This window comes from Argiope bruennichi, chromosome 2 (genome assembly GCF_947563725.1).
Source record: "Argiope bruennichi chromosome 2, qqArgBrue1.1, whole genome shotgun sequence".
Classification (NCBI taxonomy): Eukaryota; Metazoa; Arthropoda; class Arachnida; order Araneae; family Araneidae; genus Argiope; species Argiope bruennichi.
Genome location: NC_079152.1, coordinates 6,091,224 through 6,112,717, shown reverse-complemented (window position 1 = coordinate 6,112,717; position 21,494 = coordinate 6,091,224). Strand labels below are relative to the sequence as shown.

The window sequence follows — 21,494 nt, the reverse complement described above, 5'->3', positions numbered from 1 at the left end:
ATCTACGATCAAGCGCGCAAGCTGTGCGAATTAAAAAGATCAATTTCCGATCTTTCACAAAATCTGTTGTCTGTCGATGTGTTAGCGTTAAAAATTAAATGTTTATTTTTATATAAAAAAAGTCGTCGCTCATTCTTTATGTGTGGATGTAACTTAACTATCCCAATTTGCAACCTTCTCCACTAAAACATCCCACATTTGGTGACTCGAAAAGTGAAAGGATAACTTTCCCAGTTTTCTTTATGCATTAAATGGCGCCATAGCGCATTTCTTCCTAATGGCGGTAAGCGTATCGTTGAATATTGTTTCTATTTTCACAGCCTAAATAATTTCCATCGGAACTTCTGTTATAATTTGGATTAGCATTTTCATATTATTTACTCTGATTATCAGTATATTATTTGTATTTTCGTATTTCAAAGCAGTTTTGTGAAATTATATTTATAACGTGCCTTTGATTTCTTGAATAAAACATGCCAGGAGATACTCCAAATTCCGCCAACAACGACGCAACAGTTTCTCGTGTTGGCGTCAAACTTCCGCCTTTCTGGAAAGCTAACCCTGCATTATGGTTTGTTCAACTTGAGGCGCAATTCGCCTTGGCGGGAATTACTGCTGACGATACAAAATTTAATCATGTTATTTCTGCAGTGGATTCTGATATTTTGAATTGTGTAAGCGATATAATATTGAAACCTCCTGATACTGATAAATATCCAACATTAAAAAAACGTTTAATTGAGTTGCATTCTGAAAGTGAAGCTTCGAAAATACGTACGCTGCTACAAGGCCTAGAACTTGGCGACCAACGACCATCTCAGTTATTAGCTCGTATGAAAACATTGGCGGGCGATACTGTTGGCGAGCCACTCTTAAAATCTCTTTGGCTCGGAAAACTGCCAAACAGCACACAAACTATTTTAACTGCTTTGAATGAAGATTTAGCTGGTTTAGCATCAGTTGCAGATAAAATAAATGATTTGGCTGGCCATTCAAACATTAATTCCGTTACTCCTCAATCTTCGAATAATCAAATAGCCCAACTTGAAAAACAAGTCGCCCATTTGACGACTTTAGTTGGCGAGCTTACTACAACAATGCGCCAATCACGCTCTCAAAGCAGAAATAGAAATCGACCTTTTAAAAACAGTCGTAGTTGCTCTCGTGATCGCTTAAAAAAATATAAAGAACCTGCTGATGGCATTTGCTTTTATCATACAAATTTTGGCACAAAAGCAAAAAAATGTAGTTTGCCTTGCTCTTTCAAGAATTCGGGAAACTAAATCGGCGGTCGTCCACTGGCCTTGGCCACGATCGCAAAATTAATAGAATTATGCTGGCCGATAAAGTTAGTAAATGGAAATTTTTAGTGGATACAGGCGCAGACGTATCTGTTTTACCACACAATTATGCTCCTAAAGCTGATTCCTCTAATGAATTACTCCTCTTAGCTGCTAATGGCACAAAAATAGCTACTTTTGGTAAAAAACGCCTTACGCTAGACTTAAATTTACGGCGAAATTTTACTTGGTCTTTCATAATTGCAAATGTGAACCAACCAATTATAGGTGTTGATTTTTTAAAACACTATAATCTTTTGGTTGATGTTAAAAGTGGTTGTTTGATTGATGGCATAACTAAATTAACCACTCAAGGCAAATATACAAACACAGATTCATTAACTTCTGGTATATCCATTTTGCTTGGTGATTCAGAATTCTATGACATTTTATCGCAATTCCAAGACCTCACTAATCCCTCTCAACCAACAAAAAGCAAAGTATCAACTAAAATACATCACTTTATTGAAACAACTGGTCAACCAGTATTTTCGAGACCTCGTCGCTTATCTCCCGAGTTGCTAAAAATTGCACGTCAGGAATTTGAATTTTTAATGTCTCAAGGTATTATCCGTCCTTCTAGTAGCCCATGGGCAAGTCCTCTACACATGGTGAAAAAGTCTAATGGAGAATGGAGACCGTGTGGCGACTACCGTCGTTTAAATTCAATTACCGTTCCTGATAGATACCCAGTTCCTCATATTCAAGATTGCACTCAAATGTTTTTCAATAAAACCATTTTCTCCACCCTGGATTTGATCCGAACTTATCATCAAATTCCTATTAACCCAGCGGACATTCCAAAAACAGCAATCACAACCCCATTTGGTCTTTTTGAATATGTTTATATGCCCTTTGGTTTAAGAAACGCGGGACAAACCTTTCAACGTTATATGCATCAAGTTTTGTCAAATTTAGATTTCTGCATTCCTTATTTTGATGACATACTGATTGCATCAAATAATGTAGAACAGCACAAACAACATTTAAAAACAGTATTTGAACGATTATCTCAGCACGGATTGAAACTAAACCCTTCAAAATGCGTCCTTGGGAAGCAATCGGTAAAGTTTCTAGGTTGTCTAATTACATCTGAAGGCGTGAAACCTTTACCGGAAAAAGTTCAAGCCATTTCTGATTTTCCCAAACCTCAAAATATATCTGAGCTAAAGCGTTTCTTGGCCATGCTCAATTTTTACCGTCGATTTTTGCCTCATGCCGCTCAGACTCAAGCTAGCCTACACGAACTTTTAAAAAACTCTAAAAAGAATGATAAGCGACTTGTTCCTTGGACTGACCTCACTACAGAAGCTTTCGAAAAATGCAAATCTGATATTGCAAATGCAGCTACTTTGAACTTCCATTCACCTAACCAGCAATTATCTATCATGGTTGATGCTTCAGACTCAGCCATCGGATCTGTCCTCCATACAACTACGTCTAATGGTCAACAACCTCTAGCATTTTATTCCCGAAAACTTACGCCCTCAGAACGTAAATACAGTACGTATGATAGGGAACTTTTGGCGATATATGCAACTATCAAACATTTTCGACACTTGTTGGGAGGTCAAAATTTCATAATATTTACAGATCATCGACCTCTTACTTTTGCTTTCACCAAAAAATCTGACTCTTCTTCTCCAAGACAACTAAGATACCTTGATTTCATTGCACAATTCAGCACCGACATCAGGCACGTATCGGGCTCAAAAAACGTCGTAGCTGATACCTTATCTCGTATTAATGAAATACAGTTACCAAAAATAGACTTTTCTGCCATGGCGGAAGCACAAGCATCTGATGAAGAACTTCAGACTATTTTGGCAAAGAATGAACTGTCACTTTGTTTAAAACCTCTCTCAACCGACCCCAATTCATCTAAACTTTACTGTGATGTCAAGCAAAACAAAATTAGACCTTACGTCCCAGAAATTTTCCGAAAGAAAGTTTTTCTATCTTTGCACAATATTTCCCACCCAGGTATCCGTGCCACTAAACATTTGATTTCAGAGAGATTCTTTTGGCCGTCCATGCAAAAGGACATTTCAAATTTCACCCGTTCATGTCTAGATTGCCTAAAATCTAAAATAGCTAGACACACCAATAGTCCTCTTAAATCTTTTCAATTACCTGCAGCCAGATTCGATCATGTTCATCTAGATCTCGTAGGACCTCTTCCACCTTCAAACAATTGCGGATACCTACTTACCTGCATAGATCGTTTCACACGATGGCCTGAGGCAATTCCCATTCCTGATATTTCTGCTGAAACTGTTGCGCGTGCATTCATAACTCATTGGATCTCACGCTTCGGTTTGCCTTCAATAATCACGACAGATCAAGGACGACAATTCCAAAGCAACTTGTTTTCTTTGCTCAGCAAACTCTTGGGTGTCCAAAAGATCCGAACGACCCCATACCACCCAAAAAGCAATGGAATAGTCGAGCGATTCCATCGATCTCTTAAACAAAGCCTCCGATGTCATGCATCTACGAAATGGACCGAATCAATTCCTTTGGTTTTGCTCGGACTCCGAACCGCATTAAAAGAAGATCTACAGTGCACATCGGCCGAACTAGTTTATGGCTCAACCCTTAAACTACCATCAGAATTTTTTGAATCCCCTTCAATTAACGTCGAGCCTCATGAGTTCCTAATAAATTTACGGACCTTGATGGATCAACTTAAACCTGTTGCTACTGCACCTCATGACACCAAGAAAGTATTCGTTCATCCAGCTCTGGACACTTGCTCACATGTGTTCGTGCGCCACGATGCTGTTAAAAAACCTTTACAAGCGCCATACGATGGACCATACCTCGTACTCAAACGAACTGATAAAATGTTCACAATTGAAAAGAACGGCAAACAGTCCACAATCAACATTGATCGCTTAAAGCCTGCGTTCTTCGAGAACTCTCACCAGTCCTCTGCACCAGCAATATCACCACCAGTTGCAGTTCCGACTTCACCAAAACCAGTACCTGAACTGTCTCCATCGAGTCCTGTGTCACCTACAAATTCTACTCCAGTACCTTATGTGACCAGATCTGGCCGACGAGTTCGCTTCAACACTCGTTACCTCTAACTTCAGTGCCTGCTGCACTACTAGAGGGGGGAGTACTGTGGCGATCCTGCTTCCATCAAAATGACTGTATTCGAAAAACTATTTTCCTAACTGCGCACCGGAAGTACGAAGCAGTTATCTACGATCAAGCGCGCAAGCTGTGCGAATTAAAAAGATCAATTTCCGGTCTTTCACAAAATCTGTTGTCTGTCGATGTGTTAGCGTTAAAAATTAAAAGATGTTTATTTTTATATAAAAAAAGTCGTCGCTCATTCTTTATGTGTGGATGTAACTTAACTATCCCAATTTGCAACCTTCTCCACTAAAACATCCCACAACTTCAAAGATATAGGAAACCTTTATGGCTGGAAAACGATACTTTTTATTTGGATCTAATGCATTAAATGATTATTTCTGTGGGTTTTCAGAAATAACAAAAAAGTGGATGTGAATACATATATTTTTAAACAAATAAAAAAGTAAGCATACACATTTTGGATGTCACAACCTTTTTATTTATATATTTCCTTTTTTTTATTTGTACAACAACAATATGGTGATTCATTACAAATAAGTTGATTTCCTCTTTAGTTGAGATTCTTAAATACAAAAGGGTTATAAAAAAGAATAAAAAGCATTGTGACATTATGAAAGAAAATGATGTCAAATCAACAAATGATGATTTGAATACAAACATTTAAAGTAATATAAAATATTTTATTAATCATATTGATCAAGATGACAAAAAAAAAAAATCCACACATTCACTCCATTTGATAGGATCAAAATTGTTTCTTTTTAATCAAAGAGATTATTATAAAATAAGAAGTATCTGCAAAATAGGGGGAAAAAGTATTTATCTTTACCTTTATTAATTTTTGTTTTGTTTTATAGTTTTATGGCTTTAAATATGCAGCAGAAACTGGCTATTCAAAGCTCACAGGACCACTATAAAAATTCGAATCACCCTGCTTATGTTTAAGAACTCTTTAAAACACTCTTTATTTTAACCAGTTACTCCTTTCAACTCCTTTAAACTAACACATATTTAATAAGCAAAGAAGAAAGAGTAGAATTTTCAATGCATTTACTCTCGTTAATAGGTACTAAAAATGATTTTTTTAAATTAATAAAACATTACAAAAAAACCTATCCAGCTAAGGAAAACGTTTTTAAAAAGATGTTATAAAGGAAGCAACTGCTCCTGAAAGATTGAGAATAAGAAATAATGCACAAATATTGAAAAACAAAATACTAAAGTACAAACAATAAACATAGATGAATAAAAATGATAAACAAAAATTCCACTTGTGTCATAGATGAGAAACTTAAAAAAAGAAAAGACTGAACCATCTTTGGTTATTAAAAAAATGGCAACAAACTACTTTCATAAAATAATGTGAGTTCACTACCAACTAATTGTATTATTCAGCTTTCACATGATCGATTGCATTTTCCTCCCTTTTGTGTTTCTTGATAGGATTGGCTTTACATTCCTGATATAAGTTGTTCAAATCAAAAGCAGTTACAACATTTTCCTGAAAAGTAAAAATATATGCATTAAATCTTTCTGTTTAAGAATCATACAAAATACAGTTTTGAGTTAACTTTCTAGGACTGTGCAAGGTGTTTCCAAAATCATGGGGGAGAGGGAGAGAAAAAAATAACTTGAAGAATAGGTTTACAAAATAATTCTTTTTTAAAATGAAACATGAGAAGATATATACAAAGGATGAATCACTACAATAACCTTTTGTCAGTAAATTATATAATAATCAGTCTTCTGAAGTCATCTTTTAATTATACTTCATTACATTTATTTCATTTTTTTAAAAAAAAATTGTTTAGTAAATGGTTTAAATAATTAAATAAACTTATTTCTGTAAGTCTTGTGTTGCATAATGTAAAGTTCCTCAAGTACAATAATAAATTATTTATATCTAAGCAAAATAACTTTAAAATTTCAGAATATTGTCACATAGAAATATAGTATAGAACTCAATGACACACACAAGAGGTAGAGCTAAACCAATTTATTAACTGAACTCTGAACTGAGAATACAGTAACTGACAAATCTTCTGCTTTTATACAAGCAGAGAAAGTTCCAGAATACTCTTCTGGGGACAGTAAGAAAAGTCCAGAACACTTGTCTGGTAAATTAAAGAAATGTCCAGTATCTTCTGGAACATGAAATAAAGGGAAACATAAAATCGAGGAATTAAGTATTTACATATACTATTAATCGCATTGTCTCTAGCGGGATTCGAACCCAGGTCTCTTGATCATGAGACCAGTGCCATGACCATTCGGCCATGGATATTCGACTGTCTTTCTTCAGTGTGGCAATATTAACAAATGAAATACCAATTATGGTGTTAATAAATATTACTCTAATTAAATGCAAAATATATACTTTTTTCTAATATATTATGAAAAGACTAGGCTAAAAAAAAGAAGTCATTACAAAGGCAATAAAATAATTGAAATTTCATAAATATTTAAGATTATTTATTTTTTATCCCCTCTCCCCACTGTAAAAGGCTATTTGTTTGACACATTGACCAGCTTTGAAAAATGTTCTTGAAATTTCGTTTGATACAATGCAATCATTTTAAATAATAATAATAATAAATGATTCAGTAAAAGGACAAAATTTTACAAACCTCAGAAAAGAAAAACTTAATTAATTGGCATTTTGAATCAACGGTTGGTCTTCGGTTAACTTCCTTTCCATTCCTAAACAAGATGATAGTTGGGAGTTGTTTACTAAATGCTGATGCACTCACATGGAATCTATAATACAAAGCAATTAACACAAAATTTTTATATCTCACATGGAATCTGAAAATTAAAAGTTCATTTACTCTAATTACTTTTAATCTATAATTTATAAATCATTATAAAATGTAGGGAGAAAATTAAATTCAAAGTTTCATCTTTGAGTTTACATCACAGAAGAGAGTAACTTGTTTTATTTAAGATGTTAGGTTGTTGAGAACATTTTACTAAATATGACAAAAATTTAAACAGTCCTTCAGTCAAATTAACTTTTTTTTCCTAATAGCATACACAGAGTGATTGTGGCGATTTGGCTGACAGCTGAAAGCAAATTGGTTGTGAGTGTTCACATTTATTCTGTTTTTGTATGCAAGTATTTCTATTATTATTAGAATATTATTCTTTAAATATTCCAATAATAGAAAATTATTTCAAATTCAAATAGTTAAAGGTAAATGCTATCTTAAAATCAATTAAATACTTATAATAAGTTAAATAAAAACATTTAGCTCACAAATTCTTTGAATTCTATTAATACTTATATTGATTATAGCATATTATTGCAGCATTTGAATACTGTTGGAAGCTCTAACAATTTAGAACTATTTCAATTACTTGCAATTAGTATTAAGATAAATAACATGTCATTACTGTTAATTGCTATGTAAATCAAATGAAAAGCCTTTATATTACATTGTTATAAACCCAAACTCATGTAATGTAAATCCTTATCAACAGTTCATTATCTACTGCCTAACAATGACAAAGAGTTAGGTTTAATACTCATACTGGCAATTGCTAATTCTTCGAACTTCTATAAAATAATGTAGGTTTGCTATTTCAACTATACATTATAAGCAGTCTTAACAATTAAAAATAAATAACATGCCTAATCAGGGGGAGGGAAGGGGGAGGGGGCACATGTCCACACACAATATGCAGAAGGTTCTCCAAGCATTATATCACACAAGTATTTGATGAAATGAATTGTAACAAACTGTACTCCCTATCATTTCACACAGTTCTGATTTCATAAAATAAATTTATTTTATTTGTAAAAAGTTGAAATAATGCCAGACTGTGCTATTGTCAGATGTTTAATACATTCAAAAAATTTTTAAAAAAATGATTAATGATATGTTATTGTACCCTCAGTGCTTTACGTTATGAATTGCTTTTTATTGTTTATAAATTCCAGGCTACATATCTTTCTGTTTAATAAAAATTATTTCTGCTTCGTTTCTTTTTGTTTATTTTACAACAAATCAAATAAGCAATAATCTTCTTTAGAATACCTTTTGGCTTTTTGGTGTCCAATAGAATTTTTTTTTTTTTCCTCTTGTCATTCTTAAGTAACTATGAGTATTCACTATGAATATTTCTTGTTTGATTATATATGGGCAATACTGCTCAATTGCTAAGGAAATTTTTTTTTGAGTTTTTCTATGATTAACAAACTAAAAAAAGCGTCTTATTTTAGTGAAATGTCATAGTTTTACAAACAATTTTAAGTTGATATAATGTCTGAGTGTACTGTTGTGCTGATGTTTGATACATTCAATAAATAAATAAAAAATCTGAATGGTCCTGGTGTTAGAAAAATCTTGATATTCAAATGCAGAAGGAAAAATACCAATAACATGCAAGAACTTGAATTTGTTCTAAGCAAAAAAATATAAGATGGTTAATTCAACATAAAGTTTCAAAAAGTACAAAAAGAATTTTAGGGAAATTATTTAATCAGAATCAAATAATGCTTACTGATAGGGAGAAAAAAAAATGTAGAAAATGGACTAAAATTTATATATGCTGAGTAAAAAATTTGTAACATTTTCTGAAAACAGGTTTTAAAGACATATTCTTGAATTCTCTATATCATATTTCAATGAAAAGATTTTTTTTTAAAATTTAAATGTCAACTTTATATGATGTGTTAACATTCACTCTTTTGAAGCATGGTGATTTATTTTCTGAATCACCTATTTTAAAGTATTTAATATTTTGTGGTTAAGTTTTTAAACTACTTGAAAGTATATTTTTAAGATTTAAATGCACAACTGTTCCATTAAATGGTTTAAAAATTAATCAAAACATTAATGAAAAATTATTACTTCAATATAAATGATTCAGAAAATGAACTACCATGTCTGAACAAATTAATGAAAACAAATGATTCCAGATTTTCTTAATTGCAATGAATATATGTCTGTTTTGATGAAATGGGTTATGAAAGCAGAATTTTGTATGATCAAGAGGATAGATGCAATATGGATTCTTGTTCGGATGTAAATAGTAAAATCAATATATAAAGCTAAATATGATATTTAAAATAAAGAAATTTAAAAATGAGCTGCTAAAGAGAGAGAAGAAATGGAATGTATCACACTGTTAGCCTTCTATGGATTAAATTATTTCATCATTTCTTGCACAAAGACCATATCAAAAAGCTAGATCAAAGTCATATTAAAATTATTTTTTTAATATTCAAATTTTTTTTATCGTTTCGTAATATGTGCCTTTTTAATAAAGCTTCAGCAACAACAATAAAAAATCGATGCATTTGCTCTCTGTGAACTCAAACTTTTTATTCATGAGTAATCTTGAAGTTTAAATTCAATTTACATATGTAAAAAAGGGAGGGGGAAAAAACCACGTATTTTCATATTTTGATTTGATGAAAATTATTAATGAATATCTTATACTGAATGATATTCTATCTTGAAGCATGTTATTTATCTGGAAGGTCAACAAATTAACTAATTTCTATATTGTTCTATGTCTACTCTGAATTCCGTTTATTTTTCAGGTAGCTAACAACAAGTAAAATCTTTTACTAATTTTTTCAATCAATTACATTTTACATGCACTAATATATTTAATATTTATTCATTCGTACAAAATGTATTTCTTCTTGAATGAATTGATTTTGATAAATCACTGCAATACTCTCAAATGCTGTTACATTTCAACTTCATCAATAAATTTTTTATTACTTATCAACTCTGTACCTGCTGCTGTCTTGAGCTTCATTTAAGTTTTTATTCTTTATTTGTTTGCCTCTTCTGAAATGATATGAGGTTTCTAAAAATAATATTGATAACACATGCTCATCCTAATAATCCTTTATTTGATTTAATAAAATAGGTGAACTCTTGATGGAAATCGTTTCCCAGAGCTGCTAATTCAAGGTTGCTGATGAATCTTCGTTCCATTAATAACTCTTTTCCTCTTCAAAGAGTGAAAACAAAAATAAAAAGGATAAATCTACTTTTGCAGCAAATATTTTACATTAAATTGTGCTATAATTATATAATATACAAAGTTATTTTGTTTATTTTGAAATTTAATGTCAAAGCATGTTTAATTTGTGTGAAATAAGCTTATTTTGCATACAATTACAATATTTAAGCTTTAATTTTGCATGAGTTCTATTTATGACCATGTAGTAAGTGTAGAACATTAAATGTAGTGTTAAATTGCAATGACATACATACAAACATTCATTAAATGATCAACCATCTATATAATCAACCATCTATATAAAAGTGCAACATGTAAAAAAAACATGTTTGTATAAGATACTACAAATACTTCTAACAATGAATGAGCATATACATACATTAGTAATTATCATAATTCAGTAATTGAATAACATTTGACAGTAAAATAAAATGTTTCACAAGCTATAAAATTTCTACTATAAGTGCTATTAGTAAAATTTACCTAAGTTATGATGTAAAAAAGTAAGATTTATATCTGCTAAAAATCTAATGTGAAACTGATAATAAGGAAAATGACACACAATTACAAACATATACCAAATAATGCTCACCTTGATTTGAAATATTAATAACTTTCTGCTTTTACATTAAAATAAGCTAATTGTGATCTGTTATTATGATGCTTCATATATTTTGTTATGAATAATACAATAAAAACACAAATAAAAGAAAGTAGTAAGCCCTCATATTTTATTATAATGATTTAAGTAACAATTCCTGTAAAAGTGGAATGCTCTAAACCAAATAAATAAAATGCAGAAGAAACTAATTCAAAATGAAAGAATTGTTCAGAATGTGCATAAAAATTTATTTTAAAATCTATTAAAATTTTTTAAAAAAACCCGTGTCACAACAAAATGGACTAAATTTAAAAGGTTTTATTTGAATTTGAAGATAGAATGCAAAAAGTAACTTTGTAAACTAATATTTTCATATCACCAAAACATGAACTTTCATATTGAACATTCATGATAAATCTTGTTTTATTTTACATTCCAATCTATTCCTATACATCTTCACATTAGTTATTCCCAAAGAAAATAATATAAGTGCATAAAGAGCATAATCAACTGTAAAAAAATTCTAAATGATCTAAATTAACATAATCAATTATATAATTAATTCTATACTAAGTTTTTAACAGCAGATATGTTTGATTTATTTTGCTAAATTTTGTGTTTTTAACAGTCAGCCACCTAGTCCAAAAGTGTTTGCAAAACAAAACACGTGTGGACGCTGTTATTTCTTTTCAAAAAAAGCATGTGTATTTTGTTTTCATTGGGAATTCACTGTATGCATGCTTCGGTCATAAAAGTCAGGGATGAATTTGCCGAGAGTGTGGGAGCAATGCCATTAAACAATTTAATCTCGGAGCAGCTGAACCATATGTGAAGGTATCCTTAAAAGTTATTAAGGATAACTTTAATAAGCATAAAATATAATTCTTTATATCAATTGGGAGATTTGTCTAATTGGACGTACACAGACATCCTTAACAGTTTAGAAACAAGCTATTGGGCTACAATCAGAATGGATATTCTCTATTTTTTTATATAACATGTATATATAATACAATATATTTTGTAAATACATAATAAACATATACATAGAAATATAATGTAAAAAGATTGCAATGAAAAAAGATGTTTATATGAGTAATCTGTATTACATGTATAGTTATTTATATAAATAATCTGTATTTATATAAAAGTAATACATATTTGTACTATTTAAATTGTTTGTATTTTTATTAGTCATACATAAATTAATAATTATGTTCAATAAAATAGAAATTGACTATTAGCTTATATGTAAAATATAATCTGATTCGAACAAATGTAAAACATTTAATTACTAGTATATAGTAAAAAAATTACTTTTCAGCCACTTCTGGATATCTTGTTGCATCAAGTTTCCCAAATTTCAAGTTATCTAATCCATATCTAAATAATAATAATAAATAAACAAATATTAAAAAAAAATTTAAAAATTTAGTCTAAAGCATTACTGCATTATAATGTTTTTGCACATATCAGTTTGAATTATATTGCATTATGTTTTAGACTTGATTTGTCTACTTTTCTTTCATTTTTCAAATTATTTTTAATGATATAATAACAATTAAGTTCAAGCAAAAAATGCATTTAACACTGCTCAAACTGCATGAGTAACTGCATACAATAACTCAAACAATTAAAAGTGTCATTGTAAAATATACTTGAAATATATATATAAAAATTCATCAAATTTAGAGATAAAATTGAATTAAAGCATAATTATGACCACTGAAAAGCTTTTTTCTTCTTTTTTTAAATTTTAAATTGGTATAAAAATGGTTTTTGTGTATAATATGTTCAGAAATTATTGAGAAAGAATATTAAAATTTTAATTACTATTTAATTAAAATTTTTCAAAACCTTTATTATGAGAAAATTTACTACCAAAAGAAGTAAAAATTCATCCAATTTGACAACTCTAGATCCAAAAGCTTGCCCAATACAGAATTTTTAAAATTGTTTTAATCGGAGATGTCACACTATGCATTTATAGATTATACACCAGTAAATAAACATTATTATATTAAATAATAAAATGTCTACAAATAAAAGGTAATAACTGATTAAACAAATTATAAATAACAAAAGTAAAAAATGTCAATAATTGCTTTTTAAAAACAAAATCAACTACTCACATGATATTCGAAAAAACAAGAAATCCATTAATACAAAGAAATTGTTTTTTTGTTGGGTGACAGTTGACAGTGATCTTTTAGACAAAATTATCATTTGCTCAAAAATTTAAAACTTATAGAATTGGGTTTTTCTAATTTTCTTAGTGATATTAAATGTTTAATAATTTGACACATTATCTAATTGACTAATTGACTCACTTAACAGACATCTCAGCAAAAATTGGTGCAAAGTTGACGCAGTTTGAATTCCAGACAGTATAAAATGTAACGAGCCAGGTCACTCTTGTGTCTCTTTTCAACTCCTCCTATATTTAAAAAAAAAAAAAAAAAAAACTATGTAAAATATAATAATAAAATATTTTGAATTGTACATATAATTTCAGATTTCAAAAATTTTATTGAATTAAATTTTAAATGCAAAATGATATGTTAGTTAATAATAATATATTTAGTTATTTAATGCCTGAAATATTCACTATATATAGCAGGCATTTTCACAGACATATGATACCCAATCTAAAATAATGCACAATTTTAAACTTTTTAATTTACATTCACATTTTTTTCTTTTAACTTTCAATTTTAGTCTATTGTTCAATCATAATAAGCAGTTAAAAATATTCTCAGTTACTTCCTATCTATACTTATTTTTTTAAACTAATAGTCTTTAGTAAAATTTTCAATTCAATATTTTAAATAACTTGGTTTCTTAATAACTACTTCAGCAAAATATTTTTAAACTTCAAATTTTACTAATCATGTAGCTCATACTATTAGAGAAGTCTTACATTATTTAGTTTACTATATTATGTATTTCTCTAACTTTCTATCTCTCCTTGAAATTTTAATTCAAAGCAGAAGTGATTAAACTTCAATTAATATAAAACCATTTTTACTCAAACTAAACATGTTTTTTTAAAAATATGAGTACACAAAACAGAATCGATAAGCACTGAAGTTTTATGCATACTACAATATATATATATATATATATATATATATATAATTCATATAATATCTCTAAAGATTATTTTACAAAAATGATTTATCTAATTTATCACAAAAATCAATTTTCAGTTTTAATTTCAAAAGAACTTAATGATGTAAATAATAATATTTTATTTTGATAAGCCAATAAATTTATTTCTGAAAAAATTATTAAAAAAAAAAGTAAATTTGACACAGTTCTTTGGTCTTAAAGTGAAATATTTTTGGCATTGCAACTTTTAAATTAAAAACATATTTCAGTCTTCTGCAAACATATCTGACCAAGTCATGAATGTCAAGCTTTGAATATCATTTTAAGACAACTAACAATTTCATCATTTCAGGTCAATCAGCCAAGCAGAAATTTGGGTGCTGTAAATGTAATTTCCAAAATAGTCCAAAATCATATATTTTTATAATGATATTTAGATTTTCTAATTTTGATAAGGTTTTGTCAGAGAAAGGAACTTCTTTTTATTAGTGGCCCAACAATATTTTATTAAATACGACTCATTTGATTGAGAGTCTACATAAAAATTTGAAATTCTGTAATTCTTATAATTATTTATTGATTTAAACTGCATAAAATATAAATTTAGTAATAAATTAATTAAATTTTACATCATTTTTTTAGATGTATATACTTATACATTTAAAGTATATACAAGCTGTAGGATTCTAATTAGAATGGATACTTCATATATCTATTGCCTTAATTAACACAGAATTATTGAGTTATAATATAGATATTTTGAAAGGTCACAGAAAATTCTCTCTTACATTTATTTTTCAAAACAATTATCATGTTTCACATTGATTTTATTTCATATTGACATATGCTAAAAATTACCTTTTTTAAATTTTAGTTTCTATTGAGTATTAATTTAATCTTTCATTTTGAGCTTTTGCATGATGACAACATGTTGATAAAAGACTTTTTTTCCCCAAGCAAACAAATGTTCTTGTGCAAGTTGAAAAGATTGCTCTTGGTCAAACACACATTTTCATCTTTATTATAATTAAAGATATGAGACTAATGTGGGTGCATAGCAAATCAAAATGTAAATTTAATGTTCTAAATTAGAGTTACATCAGTAATATTTTTATAAATCTGAACAAATTTGTTGTGATAAACCTTGTCTTATATGAAGGCCAAGGAAGAGATATTCTAAATATTTTGAGATTTTTTATAGGTCATTTGTTTAAAATTTTAGCACACAGCAATTCTTATGGAGGGGGGGGGTAACAAACATCATACCTTTCATGTTACACTACTAACCTTGTAAATTGCCTTTATTAATAATAGAAAATCTTGAGATGAATTTTTTTCAAATTCAATATCAGGGGGTCACAATTTATACAAATTCAACATTTAATTACATTAATGAATTATCTGAAATTTTAAGCATACTAAAGTACAATATTATCCCAAATAATATACAAAATTTCCATCTTTATAAGCATGAAATAAATCTAGTTAATTACAGGGTATAAAAATAATTTATAAAACAATACTATGCATAATTTTCTAGTTGATTATACATTTTAAGACACTTAGGTCATTCAATTTTAAAAATAATAGCTTTTGATAAAACTTTGCAAGTATACAAACAGTATTATATATATATATATAAAAGAAATCATTTTACCTCCAGGTTTGGTCCAGTGAAGTATACAACATTTTCTGGTCCTTCATATGTTGGTTCAGGTAGAAGCAAAAGATGAACTGAAATATGTAAGAATAACTGTAAACATTAAAAATAATAAAGATTAAAAATGCATGGACATGATAGTATAATATTCTTATCATTTTCACCTGTTACCAAAAAATATAAAGAAATCCAAAACTTCAGTTTTAATGCTTTGTTTAAAGAAAAACATCTGTCAGAACAAGATAAAATGATAAGTTAAATAATGGCATTCTTAGTCAATAGCTCCCAGAAATATTATCATACAAAAATATTTATTGTATCATATCATAAATAAAAAAAAATTATCTTTTTAATAATAATTTTAAATTGAGAATTCCCCTCCCCCCTCGATTTTGTACATTTTATTAAGAAATATTTTCAAAAAAAATTCATTTCATCACTACAATAAAATTTAAATAATTTTCTTTATTTCTAAAAATATCAAACAGGTTTAGTTTTCCTATTATTAAAAACAAGAAAAGTTACATTTTATTTTTTTATATTCTTTGGCATAGAGAAAATGAATTTTTACTTCCTTATTTTATTTCATTCAATTTATTTGATGAATCTTCACCAAAACCATTTAAAATAGTAAATAATATATCCAATATGTTAAAAAAATCATATTGAGTATTCTTTAATTTTCTTATGTTTCAAATGAATTAATTGTCTTTTAGATACCCTTATGTAATACATGAGGGTATTAAAAGACAATGTACAATAATTCCATGTAAAATGTACCATAACATTTTAAAATTGGAATTAACTTTGCATTTATATATAAGAAATAAAAAAAGTGTAGTTACAGCATTAAACAGTATGTAATTATATATTCAGAAAAATGGACAAGTGCATTTTCCATGCAAATGTAGCATTTATTCTGATTTAGCATTTAAACTGTCTTCATTAAGAAAGCTCATGTACATAATAAAAAGAACACGTGTAAAAATATTACAATTACATGAATAAAATATCTCTTGTAGCTTGTTGTTTAAAATTACTTTGCTAAGAAAACCATGAATACCAAATTAAACATGAAGGATTTAAATGAAATTAAACAAAATAATATTCCTAGTAAACTAACTGGTTACCAAAAGCAACTAGTAAATAATAATTCAAAAAAAAATTTTTTTTACTCAATTATCCACTAATTAAAACTAAATTCTATCTGAAAAATTAGATTGAGAAATGCATTTAAAAACTGATAAGCAATGATGCAATTATAATAAATTATTTTTTTAAGGACTATCAAAGGGATACTCACTTAAACACAGAACACCATAAATTACACCAAATCGTGGATCAGAGTAGAAGAACAGAGCAATATTGGCTAATTTTGCATACATGCATAAAGATGTGAGGTATGGTATCATTTGAACAGCCCCTGGAACAAAATCTGTATATTTAAAAGGTTGCAATTCCTAAAATAACACAGTAATAAATTCATATCTAGACCAGTTACATATGATTTATTTACAGCCTAATGTGAAATAAAATTAGAAGTCATCTAGAGACATTAAAGTCTAGAATGGCAAAATTCAGATAGCCTATAAAATATTTTGCCTCCCTTTCTATGGAACATGTATATAGAAATAAAGATGAATTCTAGAGATAATTTTCATAGATATTTTTTTAATGGATAAAGTATAAAAATCAGGAACAATGTTATAAAATTAATTAAAATCACAGATGAAACTGCTTCCTAACCAGAATCTCCTAACAGCTTTTAAAATCAAACTGCAATTGTTTAGTAAATTATTTACTCAGCACTTTAATTAAAATGTATTGTAAAAGTTTCCTTTTATATTAAAATTCATCTCACCTCTCTTTTTTGTCCGCAAAAAAACTATCACAGCAAGAAATATCAGTATCTCTGTTTCTTTCTGAAAAATTCAATTATTTATTAAGAAATACATTTGAGTTATAGATTAGACTAAAAAATAATATGGCAATAAAACTTGAACTTTTCTAAGCAATAATTTATCAAATTTCAAAATTAGGTTCAGTATAATTAAAACCTACTAATAGGTGGAAATCTGTGCATTTGGTAACTGTCCATACAATGTTTTTAAATCAAAGAAAATAATTTTGTATTCAGCATATTCATCAGCTTAATAATTTTACTAAATTGAAAATATAGAAGAAAGAAAAAATTCTACAAATGTATTTCATGCTAAAAACATAAAAACAAAATATTTTTTAGAGTCGGAAACACAAAAATTTAACCCCTCCCTCAAAATAAAATTAATAAAAAGAAATATAAAATTTAAAAGGAATATATAGCATGTAACACTTTCACTGATTACAATCAAGAAAATCATGTACATAATCTTTTTTAAAAAAAATCACAAATCAATAGAAATTTCAATGGAATAACAGAAGGAATAACTTTGGAATGGAAGTAATTAATAATGGAATAACTAATAAATCACAAATCAATAGAACTTTCAATGGAATAATAGAAGGAATAACTTTGGAATGGAAGTAATTAATAATGGAATAATAATTTGGAAGGAATTAATAATGGAATAACAGAAGTTTGAATGTATGTTAAAGTCTTTATATCTATGCTTTCCAGAGCATAATTACAAAAACACCCCTTAATTTGGCAAGCTATTTTTGATGCATCTCGTTTTTCAAAATACCAAGTATGGAATTTTTTATCTCTAACACATTTCTAATAACAGGAATTTCTTGTAATGCAATTATAAAAAGATTCAATCACTAATTTGATATATAGTGACTATAAATTAATGTTGTTGTTTCTAATGGCACTTGTCATCGACAAGCCCACTGACTTTAGAAGTCAGTGATTTTAAGCCAAGGGTATGTCTCTTGTTTTTCAGTAGCGCCATCTAGGGCCAAGAGTACGACTTGACTACACACATGTCGCAAAACTTTTTATGGGGTGGACTTCATTCATGCATTTCATTCACTCATCCACAGATTGTAATTTAGACCTGAATCAGAGAACGATCACCCCTGATCCAGTACCCCCAGTGGTATTACTCTGGACAGGGAAGACTTTGTGACCACAACAGATTTATACACACACCAGCTACCACATACGTGGGGAGTCTTCAACCGGAGATAATTACGTTCATCAAAGATACTCAAAATTTTATACTCTAAAACTATAATGAATCCAAATTTTTTAAAAAAATTTGTCTTTGAATGTCAACTAAGACCTTTTAACATTGAAAGACCACATGAAAGGTAGTAAAAACGGTTTCTTAAAGTGACAGTAATTCTCCTTAGAAATATTTCCATTTATTTTATCGTTTACTATGACACAAGCTGACGTAGGATGAGTTTCAGTAAAATCAAAACCACAGTCACACAAATTAAAATAAAGTTTATATATAAATAGGATTTTGTTCATTTTTATTTTTTCACAATTTTGATACTATGAGTAAAATTGCCAGTGATAAATATAAAAATAAATAACTAAAAACCGATATATATTTAAAAACACAGCAGTAAAATCAGAAAGATTATTAAAAATTAGCCACCTTTGGTGATCAGCTTATTTGCCGAAATTATTGACTTTTTAAGGTGTTAAATATAAATATAAAATTTTTCATAAATACATTTTTGAAAAATTTCACTTTGTTATATGAAACTAAACAAATGAAATTTATTGAATAAATGTATTAATTACTACGGATGCAAATTAAAAACTGAAATAAAAGTCGAAATGAAAATGCTATTTCCGAGTCAATGCCCAAAGAGAGTAATAATAAATAACAAAAGCGCGCAACTGAATGTTATAAGGATTGAATTTTATCATAAAATTAAAAACACAGTTACAGATATTTGGTATTTTGTTCAAGCTGACAAATTATGGGCAAGTTAAATGAAAACTTTAAATGAAATTTTAATAGCAAATAATAATAATAGAATTTGTAATGATAATAATTATAGTAAGTCTATATTAAGAATATCAAGAAATGTAAATAAATCTAATTTTTTTTTTCTTTTTTTAAAAATTTTTATCTAGTTTATTTTAGACTCATTTATATATATATTATTTATGCCTTTAAAAATATTTTTAATTTAATAATTAATTATATTTCAATTTACAATGATTTTTCTTGTTGAAACTAAACTACAAATTTGATATGTTCTTTCACCAATCTGATATTCATTGCATTTTGACACTGAATGGATGGTAAGTTGTCAAATAATGATAGGTTGGCATAGTTGAAATCTTAACAAAAAAAAAAAAAAAGTTTTTATTCAAAGTTTTTGATCTCTAAGAAATAGTGCAAGTACTAAAATAAAGAATTTCTAGCATGTTTGGAGTAATTTCAGTTCTTTTTAGAAATACCTATTTTAAAACATTTTACAAGTTTGTGTAATGATATGTCTTTAATTTAATCCTAATTAATTTTCTATTTCTTATTTTAAATTAATTCATGATATTTCATTCTAACATTTTCTTTTACTTCCTGATCAAAAGTCCCTTTTTTTATTTCATTATTGTCAACATGCACTCTAAAAATTCCCTTTCTTTGTTTTTCCATGCCACAAATGAAAGGATAAAAATCCCTGGTGCTTTGCATACTTTTTCAAAGATACCTAAGATTCCCTTCCTGAAGTCAAACAACACATATCAACAAAATCTCTATCAGAATCTCATGGTGAAAACACAAGAAGAAAAAAAATTCTGACACTTTGCTCTGATATCATGATGTGAACAGATGTCTTTTTATCAACATTACTTCCTTGTCAAAATTATCCCTCTACGGATGAAATAAAGTGGGGGTAAAATTTCTAAAGTTCCTTCTTTTCGGACAAGTAACTGTAAAATTATATATATATATATTAAGAGATAAATTTTCATATGTAAATAAAAAAACAATGCTACTATTCCTAGAACTAGTTAAATAACAATAACTTTACTTATGAAATTTATTAAAGACATTTGTACATAAGAATGGTACTTTATGTGCTAAACAATAAATAGGGACCATACTGCTGAACTAACACTAAATTAACACTACTAAATTTGATAGGACATATGCTCAATTATCTTGCTAAAGTACACGTTTTTCTTTAAAATTGAAAATTAAAATTTTGAATCGAATACTTACGAATTCCAGCTCACATCCTGATTTAGGGTATAATATTGTGCAAAACGGTCGAACAAGTTTTGTGAATAAATATGAACAAGCTAAAATAAAATTTAAAATATGATGAGGATGAATCAGTCGTTTTAGTTCCTTTACTGTAATAATAACCATTTTAAAAAGTTGTATTTCTATTACAATATATATATTTATATATAATATAATAAAGAATTAAGTAGTGCCGTTAGAATCGGCAATCTTTAATACATTTTCACTCGTGAATGCGATGGCCGACCTAATTTTGTTTATACTTTATTGAGATTTTATCAATAAATCATCTGTATTTCCTCCTATTGTTTTTCAGAAACACATGGAACACCAACGGAATTGATATAGAGTTTACAAAAATGTTTTTTTATATCAAATATTTGGCACTAAAATATGAGACAATAAAGTTATATTCAATTATCTTTTTTTAAAAAAGAAAAAAGTTAGAATGGATAAAAAGAATTAAATTTGGTGGCTAAGCTGCAAGCTATAAAACTGTTAACCGTCTGATTATTATTGATGACGTAATAGCT

The 21,494-nt window shown here is 28.2% G+C and overlaps 1 protein-coding gene across 2 annotated transcripts; it reads right to left on the bottom strand.

Annotated features, from left to right (window-relative positions):
• Positions 1-4,956: 4,956 nt before the first annotated feature.
• LOC129961628 (thioredoxin-related transmembrane protein 2 homolog) lies at positions 4,957-21,336 on the bottom strand. 2 transcript variants are annotated; one of them, XM_056075144.1, is made up of 8 exons: positions 20,938-21,316; positions 17,664-17,724; positions 17,106-17,225; positions 15,800-15,876; positions 13,362-13,468; positions 12,349-12,414; positions 7,076-7,205; positions 4,957-5,949 (listed from the first exon to the last, which is right to left on the bottom strand). In XM_056075144.1, the coding sequence occupies exons 1-8, from the start codon at positions 21,085-21,087 to the stop codon at positions 5,836-5,838; spliced, it is 825 nt and encodes a 274-aa protein (XP_055931119.1). In that variant the 5' UTR covers positions 21,088-21,316; the 3' UTR covers positions 4,957-5,835. The 2 variants fall into 2 exon arrangements, with proteins under 2 accessions (XP_055931119.1, XP_055931120.1); XM_056075145.1 differs by lacking the exons at positions 4,957-5,949; positions 7,076-7,205 and adding an exon at positions 9,173-10,418 and having other exon boundaries at positions 20,938-21,336.
• Between the last annotated feature and the right edge of the window lie 158 nt (positions 21,337-21,494).